We start from the raw sequence: 16,532 nt of genomic DNA, 5'->3' as shown, positions 1-16,532 counted from the left end.
AGTGTTTCAGGAATGGAGGTGTCAGCTAGGCTTTGAAGATGGCGTAAAAATTGCGATGGTTTTCTATCACCCATTTCGACCCGTTCCAATAGTTGGCGAGTTTTTTCTTCTTGGGATGCGCTGAGACGTTTGACCAATTCTTGTTTAATTTTTACGTACCTGTTTTCCGATGGTGGTGCCATTATGATATCTTTCACTTCAACCGCATATTTGGGTGGTAATGCGCCGACAACATACCCAAATTTCGTACTGTCGATCTTGATACCTGCGCTGGCAAAACTTCCCTCGACCATGGCGAACCAAAGTTCGGGATCCGAAGAAATGAACTCGGGAATTTTCACCGCGACTCTTGCTACTGACGATTCATTGTTTTCCATCACGTCGAGGTCACCAATTTGTGGTTTATGGTAATAAATAATCACTCACAATTTATAAAATATTAAGCACTATATTACTGTGATATGTATGTACAAGAATGAAATATAACAAACAAATACCAATTACGCGTACAATATTACTGCGAACTGAATAACACGGTAAGTCGCGATACGTAGTCACTGACGGAATGAAAATTGAGCATCTGATCAGCTGGTATTTATAGGCTCCGCTTTGTTCTAGAACATCCCCGAGTATACTCTAGCGAGACCATCGTGGAATATTCTAGAACATGGGTTTTTCCTATTGTACGCTGTCGACATCGTAAATAATTTGGGCGGCTCGTTGTGTATTGTTCACGTCGCCACAATATATATACTTAGCTTGCGCTACGATCGTGTTGTTAATATTATGTTAAAATATTTTAAGCTATATTTTTAATATTTTGACTATGCGAATAAAAAAATAAAAATAAACTAAAATTCTCATTTTAAATATTTATGCCACAATAAATTATTTAACCAAATTTTTTAGATTTAGTTAGAAAAGTTACCAAATAAACAAATAATATTTTTAATTGAGATAGAATAATTTAATAAAACAAAACGCCTGTTAAATTTAGAGAAGATTCATAATATGATTTGTTCTAAAAAACATAAAATTATTTATTATGCATATGATCCTCGAACAAACGTAAAATTTATAAAATGTATACATAATTTATTATGTAATCAAGTAATTAAGATAAGAAAATTTAATTAAACATTTCAGTTGAATAAAAAAAAACTGCAAGATTAATTTTAATTTATAGAATTATTAATTAAATTACAATTCAAAATAATGGATAAAAAAATCAAATATTCAAAAATAAATAATAATGTCACAAACCTAAGGCGAATCGTACAACTTTAATTATACCTAATTATTACGATTACAATATACATAATTATTGCTTATACTTCAATTTTACGATCACGTATATTTTGCTGCAATAGTTTCATCGCTGTACTTTCGCCGTTTATTTCTCAAAAGAGTTAACCTACCCACAAAACATAATTAATTTCAATAATACTAAGATTATGACTAGGGTTGCGAATTGAATGCACTGAAAAACCTTAGAAAATGTCAGAAAAAATCAATAAAATATGCACTTAAAATGCGAAAAATGCAATATAAATTATAAGCTAACAGCACACACGCCCCACGCGTACTCGTATGAGCTACAGTGCATTTATGCACTAACGAAAATTAAAGCGGAAAATATGTAGGTACTTATTTTGAATTAAGAAACCTATCAAAATTGATGTTTCGGCCAGTCGATGCATGCAAGTGTCGGGTGGTAATGTTTGAAAAAAATTTGTAATCCTAGTATTGTTGTATATTAATGATAAGTACATTATTGGTATTATTATAATACTTCGTGGGGAGGTTAACTCTTCAGTCTTCACGGCGAAATGGAGCGAAAAATTGTATTAAACCCTCGTAGTATTTGCACGTCGACACAATGTACGTACATACTAAATGTTCAATAAATTAACAGTAGTCTCCGAATTACATTATTTTAAATTATAAAATTATATTCAGAAATTGTGATTATAGATGTATCCATCATCTCTATGTATGTTAATGTAGTTAGGTACAATGTACCTGCTACATTGTGTGGCGGACACCTCTTGTTTATAAATAAATATTGAAAATATCAATGAAATTGGAATCGATAATTTATTTTAACACCAGACTTAATACTTAAATAGGTATTACAATTTGGACATTTGGTATTTTTGATTACAAATTACGAATAATCTATCATAGATTAACTTTATAAATATATTAAAGATATAATTTGTATGGAATTTTTGTACGATAAACTACAGCTAATAAAACCAAAAAAAAAAAAAATTAAATTAAATTAAAATAATTTCGTGCGTGGGAGTGCCCCAATGCTTTCAAGCTATGGCACTGGTTTTACTAATAAAGTAATGCGTTATTTTCGTTATGTTTCCAGTAACTAACACTGCAAAAAGCCATAGCCTTCTCTAGTCTTATTCATTCGACTAAATTATCATTAGAATTAGATCAAGTGTTATGCAGTAAACTTTATAATGATAAGTTACTGGAAAATTTGATGATACTTAGATAAACATTAAACTTCGATATTTACACACTATCATAATCAGTATGCGTGTTTAAATTTTTATGAAAAAAATAAGTATATGTATATAAATTAAACAAAAAGTAAATTAGTAAAATTTAAAATTTTTATATAAACTTATATTATTATTTGTGTATAACTTTTTGAAATACTTATGTTGTGTAACTAACTATTGTTTTTATTATTGTATTTAATAATCACATGAACATAGTATGCATGAACATTATGCTAGATTACTCTAATGTTCATAATTGTATGTTATGTTAATTACATTGATAAATAAAAATGTATATGTAGGTACTGAGTAGGTACCTACCTAATCACTACGATAATAATCAATATTTTATATATAATATAATATACATATAGGTAATTATTAAATTAATAATCTGTAAAATATGCAACCATAGAATACTAATACTACTACTAATAATAACGTATAGACGAGTGTATTATATAATTAAATTGATATTATAATCGCGAATTCGCGAATAAAATAATTCTCTAATTAGGTCACGCTAGAAATGTGTGTTCGTTCCGGCCCGCGTACATAATATTCTCCACTTAAAACATACACACACACACACACACACACCACACACACACACACACACACACACACACACACACGCACTGCTAGAGAATAGCGATAAATCTGGCCAGCGCTACTACGCGTTAAACATACGAATACAATATTCTAATGTAATATTTATAATAGTGTGAGATGTCTCCAGGAGCAGCGCATCGCCCATACGAGGACATATACCTATTATATAAATAGAATAGCGGATTCGCGGGAACGGCGATTTTGTAGAAGATAGCCCGTTGAAAAGGACTACTCACATTTTACGTTTGGATCTATATACTACAGTGCTTGCTACTATAACTTACTATAGTTACTCGTTACTATATGATTTTAACTGTCATCTGGACTAAGAATATTAATTGTTCGCTCTTGAACTCTCATGGTATTTTGTTATTAAACATTAAACTGCACTTCTATCATTTTTTGAAATTTATTAAATTAACTTATCCTAACTTTAAAGACACTAAAAACGTTAAACATCGAAAACCAGAAATGTTCCTAAATATTATTTATTGTAAGATCATTGAATTATTTTGAGTGTCTTATTTTAAAACGATTGAAACAATTTTTAGTTCAAAAGATATCCAACCCAAATTAATATTTTATTCTTACATTTCCGATACGTATAAGTCTCAATGATTTACCTCAATATAAAATTTAAATTAAGGATAGAGAAAGAAAGAAACATTAATTCATATAATATAAATAATTAAAATACAACCAAAAATAGGTTTACAGTTTGTAATTTATTATGTACGTAAATATGTATTGTCTATAATCATTATAATATTTGTATTGTAGGTATAATATGTATATTGTAGTATATAAGTATGCATACTAGTATATTATAATACATTAATAAATATAATTTGATAAGAATCGAATAGATATAGTATAGGTAGTGTAATACAATCGAGACACAGTTTTGACACGCACACATATATATATATATAGTGATTAAAGTCGAGTGGTATAATACTATTACATTTCAAATAAAAAAAATCAACCTAGGTAAAACTCGTTGGAATTTGAGAAAGAAATTTGGTAATGATTTGTAAATATATGAACATGTTTTTTTTAATAGTTTGGATGTTTTGAGTTATTGAAAAATAGAATTGTTTATACCTAGGTATATTACTTATGCGTTTGTCGTATAGTAACGAATAATCAATAAAGCCACAATTATAATAATAACAAAAATAAAAGGCCAAGACATGTTCGTATCAACACATCGACTAATGACAACAATTGTATTATGCTACATAGACTTATTTAAAAACAGTGCATAAGTATTTTAACCGTGCGCGTTGCATCCACTACATTTGCCAAGTCCTCAGTTCCTCCTGTTACCACTAGTAGCTCCAGCTGCGGGTCTGTTCGCTGTAGTGTTTTGCAACGGAGCTACAGTGCGGTTGGTGAAACGAATGCGCACGTCTTGGGTGACCATGTTGGGCGTCAAAAACTGTTGGAGAGTGACCACGCCGTCTCGAGGTGTGCGGTCGAACGGATAGCCCATGGACCTGGCATCCGGATAACGGGAGTTAAGAACGCCACAGTAGCTCGATGCGTCGTCGCACACTTGCGCGTCTCCTTGCGCGTTCGGCACCTGTTACCGAAGACAATATGTTGAGTATTTAAGTGGATAAATTTATAGTTATTAGTGTATGATATTATAGTGTTTGTAAGTACCTAATTGAGTAAAATGATTTAAGTAGTCAAATATAATTATTGTATCTTAATTATTGGTACCTACTATAAAATTCAGAATTTGAATAATATTTTTCTTGGGTAATTAAAGTGTGCACGTTTTATAAGTAGGTAGGTACATTAAGTACCGTTTACGTAGTTAACGTTTACAGTACAAACAGCAACGAATACGATTGACAGAGAGCACTTTAAACAGTTTAAACAAACTATAATTTTATAATGCAACTAAATGTGTAGTATGGCTATACTTATTTGTCTTTAAAATATATTAAATATTTTGAAAATTATCTCAGTAGTAGCTAGTAGCTACAGTACTTAATACTCAAGTACAAGTTGCTCAAGAAATCATCAGATTAGTATTTTAAGCATATTTGAAAATTGAAAAAAAATATATTTAAGAAGGCATTTTTTACAGCAATATGTAAAGGTACCTAAGTACATAATACCATGTTGTACTTATGCCTTATTACGGAAGGAATGTCAAATGTTTATTATTTGTAAATAATGGTACAAAGATTTTATATTAATTTTTTAATACAACCATAAAAACAACTAGAAATGATATTGTTTCTGTTGTTACTAACAGAATTAAAACTGAATGCATTACGTATGATATAGATTCCTAAATCTTAGCAATAATAATATATTCCTATAGTTTTTATAAGATTACAAGTTAAACATATTTTTTTATGATAGAATAACATGGTATGAAAAATTGTTTCCAGTGTTTGTAGGATCACGCACATGAATTTTGTCTTTTCTGAAATTCTGATAGATCGGTAAAATTTACGTTATTTATTATTTATACGTGTATAATAATTAATATAATGTACGTATAACTGCAGAATAGCGCAATGTCTGCTCATCAAATATCAACATGATATCATACGTGTTACTTTATCGCGGTTTTTTTAACGTTCATATATTTTATTATTAATGTATAATGTAAAATATATGTAGGTATTAATAGTGTTTAACTGTTTTGCCGTGTTCGATTTATCATTTATAACAAAAATGTGAAAAAATTTAGAAACCCACACTATCTATAATATAAATATTTACATGTAGTTTAATATTAGAGTGTAATATTGAATGTTTTGATTTCTTAATCTTTAATAATCATAATTAAATATTAAATAATTGCACATGTAATTATTAAAATATATACCTGATCATTTTCACCATTAGATACCATAACAAACAATTGACACTGGAACCCGTCTACCGATCCTTTAGCTATCAACATGTTTTGTGGCCATCCACAACCACAAAAGTTAAACGTTGCCGCTGCCTCTGTATTGGCAGCCGGTCTGTTACTTCCTTGGTTTCTATAAGTTACTTCGTGTGGTATAGTTACTGATGAATCAGTAGAACGACGAACGATTTCATTTCTTCCTCTTTTTACTGTAAACATGTTCATAAAGTAATTGAGTAAATGAGTAATCACTATCAGGTTCAAAAGTACACCGTTTGGTTAAAAGCATTCAAGTATAATTTATAGCACTATATTGTACCTACATGCGTTAATACCATTTATGACTATGAAAATAATAAATTTTTGGTTGAATAAAAAAATACACCTATTTTTTTTTATTGTTATGTTTAAGTATTTTGTCTATATATAATATATATATATATATTATTTTATTAGTTAGAGTTTAATTATTGGGGGGAAAAAAAAACTGTCAAACATTAAATCAATGGCACCTTAGCGATTCTTTAATTTAATAACGTATATATGTGATAATCGATAGCTAGGGTTTTTGAATCGCTATAACATAAATAAAGCTACCTGCTATATCTTATTAACACAACTGCATCCAATACCTATAGGCTATAGAATATTTAAGAAAATAAAAAATATATTTTTGATCATCAAAACACTTACAGGATGTACTAAATTTGTCGAGTTCAACAAAAAGTTTTCTTTGTTCTCTAAATAAGAATGGTAAGCCACGTTCATCAAATTTAGGCGCCAAGAAGATACGAACCGTTCCAACTCGTTGATTTCCATTGTTTTCAACCTATTAATATAAATAAAACAATCACAAAACTATTTTAGCTAATCCAAATCATGAAAATTCTAAAATTTTTAATGCATTTTTATAACCAACACGTTAAATGAGTTGTATTACTCTGTGGTTGCACGATTATATATGTAGATAAAAATATAATATATAAATATATATTACGGTAAATTATGTTGTATCGGAAAATAACGATATTCGCTGGTTATTGACGTTATTTACCTAGGAATGTGGGAATTATCATTATTTTCTTGTGAATAACATTAATTGCCATATTAAATGGGAAATGTTGGTCATAATAATTTATAAAATAGATTTTTAACGAGCAATGTTAAGGTGGCTGCTGAACTAATTGCGGTGAGTACAACTAAATCGGAGGGACGTAATATTTATGTTGCGGGTATTCAAGGGTACCAGCGCTGGCATTCCAAGACTAATGGCACAATGTTCGTATTGTGTGAGTCAAATAAATAAGTAATAATAATAATTAATAATGCATTATTTTTACTTTTCAAAATAACATACGTAAATTTTCAAATTATAGAATTTGAGTTTCAACTTTCAAGTGCATATATGGTCTTGAACAATTATTAGGTACCTATATTTTATTCGGTCATTAACGTGATTATCCGGTAGTTTATAACAATAATTACCCGTGTCAATAATGTTAATTTCCATTTAACATAATTTACCGTAATATACATTTATATACATATATATACATTATACAATATACATACTAGGTACCGAATAGTATTATTGGGATATTTTTAATTTAAAACCTAAATACTATATTATGATGTAAGTTGATATACTTACAACAATTTTATAACTGAATGGAGCGTGTTGTAAGTGAGTAAATCGTGCAAATATAGATCCACGTGGTAAAAAGTCCAGGCCTCTAGATAAGTCAGTGTCACTTTGCTGCCAAAATGTCGCAAATTCATTCCGCGGTAACCCAGTGGCTGTTACTTCGACACTTTGCACATTTACGCTGTCAAAGCCCAACTAAAAAAAAAAAAATTAAACATTATGATTAAGATTAATATTTAATGTATAATATAATGACAATAATGACATGGTCGTTACATTTTGAATACTATAACTTGGTATGGTTGATTTAAATTCTTGGAATATATCATCAATATATGCGTGCCAACGATAAAATATTGGATCCCGCATAGCTGTCGCCGAGTCCCCCATAACACCATAGTTTTCCTAAAAATAATTAATTTTTTGATAGGATTATAATAAAATAATTAATAATTTTAATTATGTATAACTAAAAAAGTTCTTACCAAAAATCTATTATCAGGATCGTGAATATAAGCAATTGCATTGTGACCATTATTATGAAGAGAACCATACAAATTCGGATTTTGACTTAATATACTAGCTTCGATAAGATTTCCTAATATGTTAATACCCTCGTTTTCGGTTAATCTAACTTGTTGACCAGCAGTCTGCAATGAAATAATAATATTTTGTGCTTAAGAGAATGTCAACGCAATAGTTGTTTTCTCTTTGTTTTCATTGTAAATATTATTTTAATATTATTTTAAATTTATATCTCGTAATTACGTTGATAATAAATCCAGAATGAATAGCATTGAATATACGGTCTCTCCAACGCACAAGATCTTCTATGTCAAATGTGATTTGTTCTACTTCTCTGCTAATATTCTGTTGTATATGTGTGCATAAAAAAAAATACCAGCATGTTAAATTGTTTTATAAATACATTAAAGTATAATAATTGTATTTAGTCATAATAATATATTAAATTCAAATATTACTGTGAGTACTGCATTGACAGGTCTTGGAGGCCACACACGATTGGCTAAAATATTATCTAATTTTGGGAAGTAACCTTCTGCAATCGGTTCGTTCCAGTTGGTTAAACGAACTACTCTATTCATATTATTGCTTAACCGTTCCATGTTGTATCTAAGTTGGAATGTATAAAAAAGCATATTTATATTACATAGTACATAAAACTATACAAGTTGTACCGCAATAATAAATCAACGTACAATATATACCTATACTAAAATAATAATAATATAAATATTATCAATCCTAAAATTATTATTTACCTAGCTATAATCTGTTGATGCATGTAAAAAAATAATTCACCACGTCTGTCTTTATTTACAATATTGAGCGGTCCGTCGAATGGGTAGACCAAATGCCAATGCCAATGATGTAAATTAATGCCGATGTCTTCGCGGAAATAACTAATCCTATGCTCCGCGTCCAGGTTGTTGGCAGAATAATCGTGTGGTATTTCGATTGGAGTCTATTACAGTAACATATAGGTATAAGGTATAGGTAAAAAAATTATTAGATTTATAAATATAAAAAATATATATAGGTATATATATTATGTATATATGGTTTTATTGTCTTGGATATAGTCAAAAAAATAGATTTACATTATATATTTATATAGGTACCTATGTAGGTAGTCTAAATTAAATCTCGTATTTTACGATCTCATAGTTTTGTATAATATACAATTTTATTCCATATATTTTAGACTTTTTTGGAAACTTAAAAACCCACGAACTTAAAAATATATATGCATCTAATATTTTAACCTATTTTCATAATTCACAAAATATAGTGTTATAAAAATGTAGGTATGTATAGTTATTAAGACGTAGGAATTGAATCGAAAATATACTAACTATACAGTTTTATGCATATTAGATATATTATTATAATTAAATGGTACGTGGGTAAGTTTTAAATTGGCCAAATTTTTACGATTGTGCTTTTTTGTAGAAAAAAGTGAATTGTACGAAGTTTAATTAAAAAAAAAATTGTATTTTTAAATTATCTATAAAATACAAAAATTCATTACGATCAATACAGAAATTATACGCTTTTTAGTTTTATTACTTCTTGTAAAATAATGATTAATACTTATTTTGCATTGTCCGCACGTTGTTCATATTGTACATTATATCAGTGTAGTGCAGAACTTTTTCTTCATATGGGACAAAATTCATTTTCCACCCACCCACCTCGTCGAAAAATATACATTTTAATAAGATTTAAGGGACTTCATAAATACTAACTAACACTCACAAAGTCATAACGCATACATTATGATAATCAACAACACAAGTTTTTCAAGTAATATTTATCAACAATTCTTACCAAAAAAATACCAACAACCGACCTACTCCCGATTTCCAAGTGGGGCCTATAGGTTTCATTAGTGACATTTTTGCACACCACTGCATTATAAATACTGATAGAAGCACCATGATGTGAAATAACACTTACCCTAGAACCGGCTTGGACTACAGCCGATTCTTCTCTGGCGCGGCTGAACACTGAAGAGTCCATATACAGACTTGGAAACATTTCAGAGTGCGATGGTAGTCTTAAATTGCGAGTGTCAGGTCTGTGTATTATTACTACGGATAGTGCGTAAGTAAACATATACGGATTGATACGGTCGCGACAGTACACGGAAAGCGATAAGAGTTCGTCGTACGATTTCGTATCTAAAAATACGTAGAAATACATTTTAACCAATTATTATTAATATTATGGCATTCGTGTAGCAGGTGATCTACCGCGGAAGAGTGATCTGTACATTTAGAACAAATTAAAAATATACCTATATGTTGTTTTATGTTATAAAACACATTATATTTTTGATTATGTCATATCATACACATTTTTGTCAAATAAAAAAAATAAAAAATAAATATTAAAACATAAAAAAAATTCAAGTACAGTAAATATTTTTAGTATCAATTATAAATTTTAAAAAGTATGCTGAGAATTAACTGACCTCCACTATATGCTTCGAATAGATGACTATGTAAAAGTTCCGACGTAGTGCCTTGTATTTTAGTTTTAATAAATGAGTAAAATAAATAGGTATAGGTATTAATTAATATTATATGAGCGTTAGCTTTTGTTTATGGATCAACAAAATATTCTGAATGGTTTACAGATTTATAATTAAGTTAATGATTATAAACCGTGATTTAATAAAATATTTTATACTCATCTAACATATTAATAATTGTAAATTGCCAATTATCTAGCGCCACAGTCGCGGAGTAAGCCAAGTAAAAAAAGTATAGCGGTGTCACGACATTACGACAGTGTATATTATCTCAAAACAGGAGTTTGAGAGTTTCCCAATTAAATAAATTGATTTTAAGTACACTTAAAATTTTGTTTCAATAACTTATTGACTTGGTGAGAAATTATTTTGAGTAGAAATGTTCATTATAATATTTTAAATTATTATGAACATCTAATGCCTTTTGTTTATTTTGTTAGCGTGATTTCGTGTGCCATTTCATATTAAGTACCTACCTATACAATTTATCTCCAAGAAAATAGATTATTGAAACAAAATATGTATACTTTAAATAATTTAACTTAGCATTTATTTATGATATCATATTTTTATAGAGCTTAAAGATCTGTTTTTTCTTACTTAGCCGTTTTTTAAACGTAGTTTGACAAAGAGTATTTTGTTGTGATACCTGTTATATATTAATGTCAACACAAAATGGTAACACTGTATCAGTAAAATTGTGTCGATAACGTTTTTATATATTTGTACTTTTCCGCATTTATGCTTTCATAAAATAAAAATGTGATTTGTAAAAGTAGTGTTTTTTTATCTTATTAAATCTAAATTGTTGTACAAGACACAACAATACCTATAGTAGATCATCTACTATACCTAAAAAACAACGGTACATCATCTGTTACATTTACACGAAATCAAATCCAATATTATTATTATTTAAAATGATTTAAAGTAGGTACTATCATATAATAACATTGTATGTTCCACTAAACAATAATTGTTTTTTTCTTTTTTAATATTATTAGTTATTATACCTTATACCGATTGCATATGCATAAATTTATTTATACTAACTCATTAGAATATCGATGAGTTTTGCGGCCATTTTACTGTGGGATGGGTTGAAAAGCGAAAATGGCGCATCTCTGCTAAGTCCTAGTGGAATCGATAAGTCAGGAATATTGTTCAACTTAGTGATTGGAACGGTTTTACCACCGGGAAAACGAGTTTGAATATCCGACGCTAATGGCTTGTAACGGTCGATCTGAATAAATAAAAATAAAAAGACAATTATATAATATTGTAATCAAATGGGTTTCGTTATTCTGTGTCGAAATTATTGTCGTATCGAATGGTATTTTTTACTGATGATAGATCGGAAACCATATAAAATAATGTATACTTTAGTTGGAGTATTTTTTTTCAAATCGATGGCTTAAAAGTTTGTGATTAATAGTTAGTTAAATAATAATAATAAGTAATAAGCTATAAAAAATAATATGTATTTTACTCACCAAGTATTCAGTGGGCACATCGAAAGACACATTATCATCGCCTTTTCCAATGAATATAGGTTCGGTAGGGCGATCGAACAAGTATAAAATATTATTTTTGTCAGCCATGCTATTTCTTTCTATTTCCTTTCTTTTGTACATACCACATAAGAATGAGAAAATCAAGTTTATCCAAATTTTAATGTCCAATATTAGTATATATTTTATATTTAAAATGTACGTTACTTCTTACGTGCATAGTAAATATTTATAAAAAGAAAAAACAGAAAAGTTTTAATTTAAAAATGTTAAATTTACAATTTACTAATCACAGAAGTCTAATTATAAAATATAATTCAATATAAAATGTATATTTTAATAATAATACTATATTTTATGTTGTTATCTACCTACTTATAATGATAAGACTTATATAATGACTATATAGTTGATGTGGTTTGTCGCGTTCGTAAGTATAGGCTATACGAGTGTACACGGTACAACACATATTATGTACCTAGCCTATAAACTTCACTTGCCGCTTTTTTTGAGACCAAATATTATTGTTATTTTAGACTTTAATATATACAATCATACAAATTAATACAAAAAAAATATACCCGCGATAAAGTTGTAAATTATTTGATTTTAGTTGATAATTTTACTTTTGATACATTTTACTTCACGAACAGTAAATATTTTAATATGTATAGATACTATTATTGTAACTTATAAGTAGGTATGTAAGGGGTTTAAAACACGTAAAGAATATGATATTTAAATTCGTGATGTCAGAAATAGTCAAATAGATAAGTATTTATAAATCTACAAAAGTAAACCTACCTTTTAATAAACTAACATATTTTTAAAATTAAGCCTAAAGAATTAAAAGCAACAGTGTATACGTGTACCTTAGATTTAGTTCGAGTATGTGTTAATAAATTAATTTTATTTCATGATTCAATTAAGAAAAAAGTGACATGATAAATGCTATAGGTGTAATGTTTGCGCATACGAAGTATTAAAAAAATTATTCTACTTATATGTTCTATAAGCTAAATAAGTAGATAGTATATACAAGGGTGGGCAATAGTTAACGATTTTTTTTTAACTCGTTAAGTTAAGTTAAAAGTTACTCGTATTTTTTTCGTTAACTCGTTAAGTTAAACGTTAACTTAAAAAAAATAACTTAACTTAGTTTAAAGTTAAAATTTTCTAATTTGCAAAATAAAAAATTCCAGACACATAATAAAGTTTATTAGATAGTTTTTCTTTACGCTCAAGAAAATTACTGTGGAAATTTAAAATGATACATCAAAGTATTAATTATATAGCTATAAAAACCTACTTTTCTAAAAACCTCATTCAAAATTTTGCATTATTCTTTGGACAAAAATTAACTTAATTTAGATATTTTTGAATAAAATTAACTTGAAGTTAACACGTTAGTTTAAAAAAAAAGTTACTAATATTTTAAACGTCAATTTGAAAAAAAGTAACGAGTTAATTTAACTTAACTTGTTAACTTAATTTTAATTTTTAATTCGTTAATGTTCAACCTTGAGTACCTATATATTATTATTTCATGTATTTTAATTTTTAAAGTGTTTTACGTAGATACCTAGTAGAAACATATTATTATTATATTATAATCAGTTAGAATTTTTTTTTTTTTTTTAAGAAAATCAAATAAGAAAGTTTTTAAAACTCTAAAAGAGTTTTGATAGAATTTATCAGATAAGTGTTATTATAGTTATTGTATATTGTAGCTGAATTGTTTCAAGGATCATTTTCAATTTAACTATCTACTTTAAAGATAAAATAATAAATACCTGTAACACTCTCTAGCTATATAATACGATTAATGTCAACTAACAGGTAAATAAATAAATAAAATCCATCAAGATTTTTTTTTTGAATTTTAGAAAATATATATCTTAGGTCAATGGTATATTTTAAGAGTGTAATCTTTTCTATTATATTTTTTTATAAATTTTTATATCCGGTAAAAAAATATAAAAATTTAAAGCAAAATCTCATGGAAGTTGTACTTGAATAAATTTCAAAATATTAAACATACGCCGGCGTATTTTTTTCTATATATTCCAAGTTAATTTATTAACGTCAATTTTAGTTATTTTGTTTTAAATCAAAATACTTGAAACTTTTCACTACTGCATACATAATTATACATGAAAAATTTTAGATACAAAATGAATTTTTAAATATTATTACAAATAATTTGAAACTATAAAATATTAATACTATTTAAACATAAACCTATATACAGTGTTCTACGGTGTTGAATATTTTAAGTTATAAGTTAATAACAGCTATATAATAATGATATTGTATGATACAATATTAAAATAATTCGTTTAAAAAAAATATTTCATTCATACCTATAAATTAGCGTGTATAAATTATTACCAATAACAACATAAATAAATAATCAAATATTCTTAGAAATATAAGCTAATACGTTTTGATTTCACATTCAAAATTAAAATTTTAAAATGTTTAAATTTATATAAGTAGTAGGTTAGGTATATAATTATTATTATTAAAACGTTTAAAATATATATATATAATGATAATAATTACCAATGTCTGTATAATATTCTACTTTAACTTCAGTGTTTAATTCAGAATAGTATATTAATATATACACGTATAATCTAAACTAATATGTACTTAGAAGTATATTGAACGAAGAGAAAAATTTATTCGACTGATGATGTTCTATGCATTTGTAGCGCTTTTATATAGAATATAAAAAAACCAAGTATCACAATGACGACTAAATTCGTTATTGTGGTGGACAATTCACATTTCCCAATTGGAAAATACCCAGACCACATGATATAATGCCGTTTCCGTGTTGATTAGAATATTAGATATAAATTTAGACAACTATAATGTGGCAAGTTTTTATATAAAATGCAGTTGTTAGATTATTTGGTATGTATTATTTGCATATTAAATCCCTGGGAGTTTTTTAAAACTTAAACAGGAAGTCGTGGTGGTTATTCGTAACGATAACCGCGGTTAAACTATAATTTAATTACTGTGTTACAGTTCAGACCTTATCATCTAACATAATAATTTATAATTTTTCTCACATGAATAGCAATATGCATATTATCGTGTATAAAAACGGTTTTCTATCAACCATTGCGACGGTTACTTAACGGAAAAATATAACGTATTATATAGCCGTAGATACATAAATGTAAATGCCCTTTGAACACAATTAAATAAAGGTACTTGGTAGCTAAATAGTTAATAATTATATTATAATACAATAAGACTGGCATTTGAATTATACATTTTAAAGATATTTTAGTTTATTGGATTAGTATCTACATACAGGCCACAATGCCACATGGTACATAACCAAGCGTAGTCAGTCAGGACTAGCAAAAAGCTATTATTATCTGAGTGACTATACTTAAAAGTAAAAATATAAACTGTTGATTTATAGTAAATTATACTGCAGAAGTTTAATACACCAGTGCTTATTTGATAGGGTTATAAGGAGAAAAATAGAGAAATTAGGTTAGGTTATAATAATTATCATAACTATTATTAAAAAATATTATTATATTATTATTATTACTAATTATTATTACTATTAATGTTTAATTATTTTAATAATATTTATAAGAGTATATTTATATAATGTAATGATAAGCTAATTAATAGAAGTTAAACATTAAATGTTCACTTAATAATAATAAAATCTGTAAATAAATAACCCAAGTTGAGTTAAAACGTTAAGTCATAATAAATTGTTCGTACATTAAACCATTATAATATTATACAAAAAAAAAAACTAAATTAGTATATATTAATTAATAAATATTCTTACAGTAAGAAAAATACTGTAAAAAATAACTTAACTTAAGTTAGTGTATAAATTAAGTTATGATTGTTGTTACATTCAAACGATTCTAAACGGAGATGATTTTTCAGTCTAGGATATATTTTCTAGTGGGTTTATGTTTTATTGATTTGAACACTACAAAATTTAAGTTCTTTTATAACATTATTGTAAGCAAAATTTATGGAAAATCTTGTATTAAATTTTTAACTCTTAGCTGTTTATCAACATTTTTTATAAATTTTAACTACAAAATAATTTTCAAATATTCATGATAAAGAATTGTTGTCAATATTTGAACTGCAAATGCTAATAAAAGAATTGTGCCTATATATCTTTATAATTGTTGAATTACTATAAGACTAACTTATGAGGAACTTTGTGTTCAAGTTCAAGTATTTTGACTTGGCCAAAATTTTTTTATCGATATTTATAAAAGAAAAAACAAACAAAAAGAAA

At 27.2% G+C, this 16,532-nt stretch overlaps 1 protein-coding gene across 2 annotated transcripts; it reads right to left on the bottom strand.

Annotated features, from left to right (window-relative positions):
• Nucleotides 1-3,840: 3,840 nt before the first annotated feature.
• Nucleotides 3,841-14,961, bottom strand: LOC114121258 (phenoloxidase 2-like). 2 transcript variants are annotated; one of them, XM_027983509.2, is made up of 13 exons: nt 14,795-14,961; nt 12,212-12,341; nt 11,772-11,961; nt 10,142-10,365; nt 8,944-9,146; nt 8,644-8,794; nt 8,429-8,530; nt 8,146-8,310; nt 7,937-8,065; nt 7,667-7,855; nt 6,709-6,844; nt 5,989-6,224; nt 3,841-4,719 (listed from the first exon to the last, which is right to left on the bottom strand). In XM_027983509.2, the coding sequence occupies exons 2-13, from the start codon at nt 12,317-12,319 to the stop codon at nt 4,447-4,449; spliced, it is 2,106 nt and encodes a 701-aa protein (XP_027839310.1). In that variant the 5' UTR covers nt 12,320-12,341; nt 14,795-14,961; the 3' UTR covers nt 3,841-4,446. The 2 variants fall into 2 exon arrangements, with proteins under 2 accessions (XP_027839310.1, XP_050062402.1); XM_050206445.1 differs by having other exon boundaries at nt 12,212-12,337; nt 14,795-14,937.
• Between the last annotated feature and the right edge of the window lie 1,571 nt (nt 14,962-16,532).

The sequence above is a fragment of the Aphis gossypii genome, chromosome X (genome assembly GCF_020184175.1).
Source record: "Aphis gossypii isolate Hap1 chromosome X, ASM2018417v2, whole genome shotgun sequence".
Lineage (NCBI taxonomy): Eukaryota > Metazoa > Arthropoda > Insecta > Hemiptera > Aphididae > Aphis > Aphis gossypii.
This window is presented reverse-complemented; position numbering and strand designations above follow the sequence as displayed.

Bases quoted from the DNA above. Each gene is read 5' to 3' on its own strand.
- LOC114121258 (XM_027983509.2), bottom strand. From the start codon at position 12,319: ATGGCTGACAAAAATAATATTTTATACTTGTTCGATCGCCCTACCGAA. The intron at 10,366-11,771 runs GTTAGTATAAAT...ACGTATTTTTAG, and splicing joins ACTCATCGATATTCTAATGA to ATACGAAATCGTACGACGAA. The intron at 4,720-5,988 runs GTATATATTTTA...CTTCGGTAACAG, and splicing joins CTAATGGTGAAAATGATCAG to GTGCCGAACGCGCAAGGAGA.